Source organism: Coffea eugenioides, unplaced genomic scaffold (assembly GCF_003713205.1).
Source record: "Coffea eugenioides isolate CCC68of unplaced genomic scaffold, Ceug_1.0 ScVebR1_1000;HRSCAF=1777, whole genome shotgun sequence".
NCBI lineage: Eukaryota > Viridiplantae > Streptophyta > Magnoliopsida > Gentianales > Rubiaceae > Coffea > Coffea eugenioides.
Window position 1 is genome coordinate 87768 of NW_020861368.1, and position 10485 is coordinate 98252.

The window sequence follows — 10485 nt, forward strand, 5'->3', positions numbered from 1 at the left end:
GTTTTGGAGTAAAGAACCAGACAGTTTCAATCTTTGGTCATTTGATGGGGGAAGCTTCTGTTTTCTGGGCTATCTTTGCTCTTATTCATCAGTATGGTGGGATTATATGTTGGGATGATTTACAGAAAGTTTTAGTGAAACAATTTCATTTTTCTCTCCGAAAAGGTGCTAATGGATAGCTGCTATTAATGTTTACAAGTGATACCGAAACCAGAAAATAGATAATACAGAAAAGGAGAAAAGAACAACCTTACAATATTAAAACACTGCATATTTGAGATAAAGAGTACAAGGGGTTCTGGTGGGTAGAAAGATAGTAAAAAGGGAACAGATATGTAAGAAAATGCACTCAACAAAAGCATCTTTATTACCGACCACCAGAGAGAATTGAGTTTTCTACAGTATATGAGAAAGATTTGTCTGTGGAAGTTGCAAATGACGATTTAATATCTTCAAAGCCAGCAGGATGGCCGAAGCCAAGACCAACAGCAGAAACGCCCATGGCCAGTACTGATAGATCTGGCAAGGCAACTGATCCTTCCAAGTACAACAGAACTTGCCTCATTCTCGGCCTAATCTCTGGTTCTGAATGAGAGCATAACAAGCCTAGTTTCAACACCAAGTCTGCTTCCTCTTCCACATACTCAGTACCCAGCTTTTGATCAACCGCCTGGAGAATATTACCTGCTTTCCAGCACGAAAATACGAAATCAACTAGAATGATATTCTCTTCTGGTACTGCTCGATGTTCTATTGGCCTTCTTCCACAGGCAACCTCGAGCAAAAAGGCCCCAAAAGCATATGCATCGGTGCTCATTGTGGCCCTCCCTGTCCTACTATACTCGGGGGCAAGGTAGCCAAGAGATCCCGCTACATGGGTGGTTTGAGGCAGAGTTCCATGATCGTATAGCCTTGCCAGGCCGAAATCTCCTAATCTTCCATTCAGTTCACCATCTAGCAATACATTACTGGCTTTTATATCTCGGTGGATCACAACTTGCTCCCATTCTTCGTGTAGATAGAGTAATCCTGACGCCACACCTTTGATGACTCGAAATCTTTCGCTCCAGTTGAGGGTACGCTTTGGTTGGTTGAACAGAAACCTGTCTAGACTACCCTTGGACATGAACTCATATACCAAAAGTAACTCTCCTTTACGCCGACAATAGCCCAAGAGTGGTACTAAATTTCTATGACGCAAGCGTCCAATACTGACGATTTCTGCAATAAATTCTCTGATTCCCTGTCTTGCTTGATGGGAGACCTTCTTGACAGCAACCTCGACCTTGTTTGTTGGCAAAACACCTTTGTAGACCCTGCCAAATCCGCCTTCCCCCAGCAGCTCTTTTTCTGTAAACCCCTTGGTGGCAATGTATAAATCTTTATACTTGAACCTGTGAGGTCCATAGGCAAGCTCCCATTCTTCCAGCACTTCTGCATACTTCCACTTCCTCTTTAAATAATAAGCTGCCCCAAAAGCTACAATCAACAGAAAAAGTAAGGAGAGGAGGGGCAATCCCACGGTGAAAATTTTAGACACTTTCTTATGTCCAAACCGAGGTAGCTTGGGAAGCTGAGAGAGATCAAGCGCTTGCGCATCCCCATTGATCTTGAAGCTCCATCCCAGTACAAAATTAGCTAACCCCACATTGTCGACTGGACTAGTGGATGCAGAAAACCCAACATACATGGTTTGCTGTAAAATTGGTGAAAGATCATATGACAAAGACAAAAGAGGCGTATGTGGTTTAGCAGCCACTGTTGGAGCTAATGTAACATTGATTCTCCTATCCACCCGATCGTATTCCACCCAAAGTTGCATCTGTTGACCGCTGCCAAGATCTAAGTTCTCAAATGAATTCTTGTTGTAAGGTTGGTAACTTGCAGGCCGGGATACATTGGACTTCACAGAGTTAATATCAATACCAACATGGTTAGCATTGATATCTGCATATTGTTGTTCTCGGAAAGTATCAAGCTCTACTGCAAAAACGTGATTTGTTGGACTTCCATCGGTGCTTGCATCGAAGAGGCCGAGGAGCTCTGTGGAAGGCCCTCGTGCAAGGACCTTTGTTGGTGCGATCACGAAAGCCATTCCCGGACTAGGAAAGCCTGAGCCATCAGGTACCATAGCAAACACAAATTGGGTTGAAAAGGAGAAGGCTGAACTATTAGATTTGGTCTTGAAATTGATGGGATTAGGATAGAAGGCATGCGCCGTTTGTAATTTGGTTTTGTTGTTTATCTGAAGGAGGCCATTGTTGGTGATTTTCGCTACTCCGTCCAGGCTCAGATTTGATGACTGAAATCCTTGATAGATGAACCCAAAATCGTCAGAAGCAGCTGCACCAGCTGCAGTGTGAACTAGAAAATAGCTTAAGATTGCTGTTACAAGTCTGAAAGGCATGGCTATTACTTGGATACCAACAGCCAAATCCGTCTTAATTCTGTGGCCTGTGTCTTACTATCTTGCGGTTATGGATACTAGCTTTTCTGATCTACAATAAAACAATGCTTTGAAATAAAAGTTTATGCAACAAGTCCAGATATATGACAGTTAATTTCAACGGGTTTAGATATGTGGCAATTTGATTTTTAATTTCAAATTTAACCTGCGATAGTGATGATATGCTTTGAGTAACTTCATTTTTGAATGGCAAAATATACTTTACCCCCTGTGGTCTAATAATTTTACATAGCCTCTTGTAATTTTAAAAGTTATATATAATCCTATCATAATTTGAATTAAGGTATTAAAGTGAAGGAAATGATCATTTATAACAGAAATCATACAAATATCAAAATTACCCTTGTTAAAATACTAAAATAGTTGAAGTGACTAAAATATATAAATATAAGGCGCATGACACTCTAACTCTATATGATTTATATTTTACCATATAACCCTCCTTATGATATAGTATTTTATCATATAACTCTCTTATAATTTTCAAATTATATACATAATTCCCCCTGGTTAATAAATAATTTTCAACTTTACAATGATGTACTATTAACATTTTAGTTGACTCCGTTATAGAATACAAATTTCGTCATTTTGGCACTTTAATTCAAACTATGAGGAGATTATGTATAGTTTTTGAAACTATTGGGGGATTATGTGAAAAATCACTAAATCATATGGGGGTAAAATGTATTTTGCCCTTTTTTGAAATTGTCCGTGACTTCAAATGAGTAACGTCATGCTAATGTGTGGTTTAGAATTGTCCGTAATTCATACGGACGGTAATACTGATATTTTCCAAATATCAAATAACTAAATTAGATTACAGGCTATTTTCTGAATGTGCTTGCAATTTGTACTTCTGCTCGTTCCATCCTCCCTTGCCCTATTCAGTAGCCTGTGACAGGTTCGTGTTCCTAAATCATTCAAGAGTATTCAACTTTTTGTTTTGTTAAGAGTACTCAACTTCACCATGTGCGGAGTCCTGCAAGACCATTGTGGGCGGGTGATTTTTGCTTACTATAAGGAGTTTGGAGAGCTGGAGGTGTTGGAGGCGGAGGCACAGTCCCTTCTGGTTGGTCTAAGAATGTGCGCAGAACGTGAGGTGAGATCGTTGACTGTAGCATATTGTCCCGCATTATCTCTTGGGATGAAAGTAACACTGAACATGACTGTAGCATATTGTCCAAACGAAGATGAAAAGTTATTGGTCAGCGCTATCAGAGTTTGCGCTTATGTTTTTAGATAAATTCTTGAATAAGACAATAATTCTCCTACAAGTTGTAATTAGATAAATGTGCATACTGCTTGGATTTATTTCCATAGAAAAATTTAAAAAACTGGAGAACATTATACCATTCAAGCATAGCTTGGGACCTCAATCAATTAATGTTTTGAAGACAAGATAAAAAAAGGAAGTTCATAAATGAATCTATGCAGATATGATACAATATATATGAACAACGGTATAACGTGTTGGGCTTGGCAGCCCTCGGCCAAATGAGTACCTGCAAAATTAAGTTTTTTTCAGCATGTTAAAAATCAACAACTCATGAAAACCTTTATGCTGAGATGATAATAGAAATAACGACAGATTCTGAAAAAACCAAATGTTATTGATTTTATTTTATTTTTTTAAGAAACTTTGACTTTATTTGATAAAATATAATGGGGTCATACACGCAACGCAAAAAGCGGAGGAGCGCTATTGCTAACTAACTTGCTACACTCTAACTCTACGAAAGCTTGGAAGTCCCAACCGATCAAGAGTAATGTCACCTCACACCAAGCAAGGAAATTTACTGAGTGATTCATACGTCGAAGTTATTCCAAAGTCCACTCCAATGTTTTAAAGTCGGTTAGCAGGTTTATTCGCTTCCCGAAATCAATGCGACACCTCTCTAAAGAACCTTTTGTCTTTTAGCAATTCTTGTAAAGCCCCTCACAACCTCCATGGACACCGTACTTTCCCTTGAATGATCTGAACCAATACCAAAGCGTCAGATTCTAAATGCAAATCAAAAACCCATGAGCAATAGCCAACCTAACACCATAAATAAGCGCTTTCAATTACACCAGCAAACTCGTCATCTCCTCAAAGAAACACAGGTACCCCAAAAGAAACTTTCCCTTCGAGCATCGAAGCACACCCCCACCTCCACTCTCTCTCGCATTATCTCTAGAACAACCATCCGAGTTCAGCTAGACCACATGTTGCACTGGCCATCTCCACCGAACCACCATGGTTTTATAATCCCTTTTCAGACCAGCCACCATACTAAAGAAGCACAACCAATCTTGTCCAGTGGTTATGTTGCCTTTAAATTTAAGATGAAGAATGTCCCTAAAATCACAAAAAATTTTCGTACAGACATGTACCATAGCCAACAGTTGTCTTTCAAACACAAATTTGTTCCGCATCTTCCACAAATTTCAATATATTAGAGATGGCTGGAGGTGAAAAAGATACAGAAGATACGGGTTTTGAGTAGGCTTCAACCACCAGCTAACCACATTATGTCTTATCGTAGAGGAAGCCCTAAACTCACCCCTTCGAAGTACTTCCAAATTGTCTTTGCCACCTCCCCAGTGCAGAAAATGTGATCAATAGACTCTTGACATGGATGTATACAACAAAAATAGTTAGAAGGACTTAATATCCCAAGTTTATGCAACCTATCCATCATCGGCAATCGGGAACCTATCAATCTTAATATGAAAAAAGAAATCTTTATTGGCAATCCCTGAGCCCAGATCAATGAATAGAGCCAGGAGCTGCTTCCACCTTCTCGAACAATTTGGTAGGCTGATGCTAATGAGAAGTCACCTGAATTACTTGGAGCCCAGACCATGCATGGTATCCTCTTGGTCCAGAGAAGGAGGCGCAACATCCAAAATTTGCCCCACCCATCGGCTAGGCACTATAGTGTGTAACCTTTATCCATTCTAGTAGCCCTAGTCAACAAAATCAGAAACTGTACATTCCTGAAAAGTATCCACTTGTCGACATAATGAACCCTTCCTCAACCAATTATCATGCCAAAAACTCACAGCACCCCTAGCCAAAATCCAGCTTACATGCTACTTAGCAATCCCCTGGATAGACACCATTCTCTTCCAAGTCCAAGAATCTCCGGGAGAAGCATCAGCAAAACAAGGATGAAGATTGGGACAATATTCGCAATGCATGAACTTAGCCCACAAAGATTGCCACAGCAAGAAATGCCACCATAGTCTCATCGAGAAGGCATCAAAACATGCTTCAAGGACCTCAAACCTGCAACTCCCCTGTCATATGATTTGCATAACTAGTCCCATTTTATCCAATGAAACTGCGGCCCAGCCTCTAAGGAGCTCCACAGAAAATCAGCAAAAAATTTGTCCAACGTGCTAAAAATCTACTTGGGAGGGGTTGACGCAGCAAATGTATGAATAGGCATAGAAGACAACATACTCTTTATTAGAGCCAATTTACCACCATGCGATAGTAGCCTCCCTTTCCATGATAATACCTTACTCATGACCGAGTCACAAATTCTCGAGAAGTAACATCTCTTTTGCCGCCCTACATGTAAGGGGCAATCCAAATGTTATTGATTTATTTAAAACTATATAATTGAACTAACAGCTGTTCTTGAAATCCAAGACTACACAAATTGAGCAAAGGTTTCTCTCACAACCTTAATGATTACTACCTAAATTATATCATAGATTCAGTAATTTCACTCCAATGAATCCATTTTCCACTGGATTATATAAAAATACTTTTTTATTTAAAGGGCGTAACAATTTGGTGGAACTTGACTAGTACATTTATAGATTGAGAGGGACTCTGTATGGACTAGGTGTGTATTTGGGGATATTTTTCAAACATTACACTATAGTATTGTGTATCAAAAACTTCATATTGTAAATATATTTTCGGGTTTTTTTAAAATTTAAAACTTTATCGCAATATTATTAAATTTGTTACAAATTTCCTACCAGAACCACCACCCACCACCCCTCCCCTCCTCCCTCCACCACCGTTACCCCCTTCCTCTCTCCTTCCTTCCCTTTTCCTCCCCTCTCTTCCTCTTCTCTTTCCTCTCTTCCACATTCCCTGCAACTCTCCAACCTTCCACCCTTCCCCTATCCTGTGACCTGTGGTGGGTGAAAGAAAAACAGGTAGTAGGATATATTTTATTTTTTAATTTTTTTTGTGTTTTTGATTAGGTGTACTCCTTTGTATTTGGGAGATGTTATAAATTGGATATTTTTTTGGTGCGTTTGGAGTGTGTTATTATAGACTTCAAAAACAAAAACTCCAAATACAAAAAATTCCAATCCAAGCAAACCCATAATTTGTATATATAAACTTAATAATAGTGATTTCTAAACAAAATGAAATTATGTGACGCCCCGAAAGAAGAAAGGTTTTCATTCTATATATATATGAACGTATGATTGTGTATATCAAGTGTAATTGTGTGAGATTATATATATATCTATATATATACCTTTGTTGGAAGAGCGGATGAGTGCAACGTTTGAACTTGGAAAGTAAAATTTTTGGTGGAAAGGTTTTGGACCAAATTCGGCTGCAAATCCGGCCAGTTCTTGGCCATATTGTTGGCCGGTTTGCTTGAGGGATTTGAAAAAAAAAACTTGGCCAGCCACTGCCTTGAATCCGTCCTAGAATCCGGCCAGAAATCCGGCTAGATTCCGGCCGGATTGTGACGCCACCTCCGGCAGTCAACTTTGACTGGCTGTTTTTTCTTCCTTCTTATCTTGTTTTTGGCTGAAATATCTTCACTTTTTGCTCCTTGCTTGGCCGGCTGTTTGGGAGAGAAATAAGAGAGAAAAGTTCTTCATTTTCTAGTTTTACTTTCTTGTGCAAATCTTGAGATTTCACCGTTAGTTTTGCAAACTACTCCGTACAAGTGCTAGCTAAGGAGGATTAAAGGTGTTAGTGGAGTGATTTTTGAGGGGGAAGTACTAAGCTATCATCTTTCAAGTGTTTCTAAGGTAACTTGTCAAGAACTCCTCTTTTACTTCTAATAATTGTATAGTAGTGGGTTATAGTTGTTAACTGCGTAGTTTTGTGAGAGATTTCTTGATTTAAAGTAGTATTGATGTGCGACGGATCTAGACGAACACCAAGTTGAGTGGGTTTGCGGAACTTTGACCCTTCTAGAATCACGAGCCACGAACTAAGGATAATCCTTAACCCAAGACTAGCAAATTTAGTGAACCAAAAGTATAGACACAATCAAGGAGACTACTTGATTGATAAGTTCGATGAACAGCTTGAGATTAATTCTCAAGTATTCAAAGGAAATTCTCTTGAGGCAAGAGAGAGTGAATAAACTCACGAATATTTTATAAAATCTGAATTGTCTTTAATGAATGAAAACCTAGGCTATATATAGCCTTACAGGACTCAAACCCTAGAATGTCCAATGGACGACCTTGCCCTTCATTTAGGGTGAAAATATCTAACTACTAATGGACTAAAATTAAGACTCTAAATTCGGCCAAAGTGAAGGATAAATTGACCAAAATTATTAATGCTAAAAAACAACTAATAATGGTAATTAAAACCCTAATTAGCAAGCTAGTACACCATGAACTAGTCTTCATTTGGCTCTTCCATTTGAAGGAAAGTGTAGAGAGTAGTTTCTCCATTATGTAATCCTTCAATGGTCCTCAAGTCATCACCAACTCGTTCTTGAATCGTGCAAACAAGAGCTTGAAGTGAATCTTGAATTCTCCTAGCACGCGCTCTTGTAATTGGACCACTGGGTATTTGCATGACCTGAGCACTAGAAGTTTGAGCAGCCTTGAGCCCCTCCTCATTAGTCCCCTCCTCTTGAAGGCGATTTGTCCCCAAATCAAACTCATCGTCTGCATGAAAAGGACTCAAGTCAGATACATTAAAAGTAGCATGTACCCCATACTCACCTGGAAGTTCAAGTTTGTAGGCATTGTCATTTATACGCTCCAGGACTTGGAATGGACCATCTCCCCTTGGAAGTAGCTTACTACGTCGTTTGACTGGGAACCTCTCTTTGCGCATGTGTATCCATACCCAATCGCCAGGCTCAAAGACCATCTTGCGGCGCCCCTTGTTGGCACTTTGGATGTATTGAAGTGTACGCTTCTCGATGTTGGCCCACACCTTAGTGTGTAACTCACGTACATATGCCGCCTTGGTCTTACCATCCAAGTTAACTCTCTCATGAACAGGTAAAGGAGTTAAATCCAAAGGTGTGAGAGGGTTAAAACCATACACAATTTCAAACGGTGAATAACGTGTAGCAGAATGGACAGTGCGATTGTATGCAAATTCCACATGTGGTAAGCAATCTTCCCAAGATTTAATGTTCTTTTTAATAACTGCACGCAATAGGGTAGATAAAGTCCTATTAACCACTTCGGTTTGACCATCAGTTTGTGGGTGGATAGAAGTAGAAAATAGCAATTTAGTACCTAGTTTACACCACAAAGTTTTCCAAAAATAGCTAAGGAATTTGGCGTCCCTATCAGAAACAATGGTGCGTGGCATGCCATGTAATCGAACTATCTCACGAAAGAATAAATCTGCAACATGCTTAGTATCATCTGTTTTAAGACAAGGAATAAAATGGGCCATTTTGGAGAAACGGTCAACTACCACATAGATTGAATCATGTCCTTTTCTAGTCCTAGGCAGTCCAAGCACAAAATCCATTGACAGATCAACCCATGGTTCATGTGGAATTGGCAAAGGCGTATAGAGACCATAAGGGTGTACCTTTGATTTTGCTTGGTGACAAGTCACGCACCTCTCAATGTGGCGTTCCACGTCACTCCTCATGCGTGGCCAGAAGAAATGTTCTTGGAGAATCATTAAGGTCTTGGCAATGCCGAAATGCCCCATTAGTCCTCCTCCATGAGATTCTCTTACTAAGAGTGTGCGCATGGAGCTCTTGGGAATGCAAAGCTTGTCCTTGTAGTATAAGAACCCCTGAGAGATGAAATAATGCTCACGAGAGTGTCGTGGCAAGGAGGAAAAAATCTCACCAAAATCTGAGTCAGTTGCATAAAGTTCTTTAAGAAATTCAAAACCAAGCAACTTAGCATCTAATGTAGTGATAAGTGTGTGTCTTCGCGAGAGTGCATCAGCCACTACATTCGTCTTACCTGTCTTGTATTTGATCACAAAGGTAAAACTGTCAATGAAGGTAATCCATCGTGCATGTCGCTTACTCAACTTGTCTTGGGACTTGATATGCTTGAGCGACTCATGATCGGTATGCAAGACAAACTCACGAGGGCGAAGGTAATGTTGCCAAGTTTGTAGCGCTCGCACTAAGGCCATTAGTTCCTTATCATATGTTGAGTAGTTTAGAGCAGCTCCATTCAACTTCTCGCTAAAGTAGGCAACCGGGCGACCCTCTTGGAGTAAAACAGCTCCAATACCTATACCAGAAGCATCACACTCTACTTCAAAAGCTTTGTCAAAATTGGGTAAACTAAGAACAGGTGCATGTGTGAGCTTGTGTTTAAGTAATTGGAAAGACTTAGCTTGTTCCTCTCCCCAATGAAAGTGCACATCTTTCTTGACAATTGACGTAAGTGGGGCAGCAATCGTGCTAAAATCCTTGACAAAACGCCTATAGAAGCTTGCCAAGCCATGGAAACTTCTCACCTCACTTACGGTGGTAGGGGTTGGCCATTCACTAATAGCCTTCACCTTGTCTTGATCAACATGAATTCCCTGCTCACTTACAACATAGCCTAGGAAAACCAATTGATTTGTGCCAAAGGTACACTTCTTAAGGTTAGCGTAGAGGCTCGCCTTGCAAAGTGCATCTAGGACCATTTGTAAATGCACAACATGCTCATCTAGACTCTTACTATAGATCAAAATGTCATCAAAGTAAACGACCACAAATTTACCAATGAAAGAACGTAAAACATGATTCATGAGTCTCATAAAAGTACTTGGTGCATTGGTTAGCCCAAAAGGCATGACCAACCACTCAAAAAGTCCATGT

General features: G+C 39.9%; 1 protein-coding gene across 1 annotated transcript; it reads right to left on the reverse strand.

Moving 5' to 3' along the window:
* Positions 1 to 367: 367 nt before the first annotated feature.
* LOC113754737 (L-type lectin-domain containing receptor kinase IV.1-like) lies at positions 368 to 2407 on the reverse strand. The gene has a single exon (XM_027299013.1). It carries the CDS (start codon positions 2405 to 2407, stop codon positions 368 to 370), a length of 2040 nt encoding a protein of 679 aa, XP_027154814.1.
* Between the last annotated feature and the right edge of the window lie 8078 nt (positions 2408 to 10485).

What these genes read in the sequence shown, in the direction of transcription:
- LOC113754737 (XM_027299013.1), bottom strand. Translation starts at nt 2,407, where the DNA reads ATGCCTTTCAGACTTGTAACAGCAATCTTAAGCTATTTTCTAGTTCAC.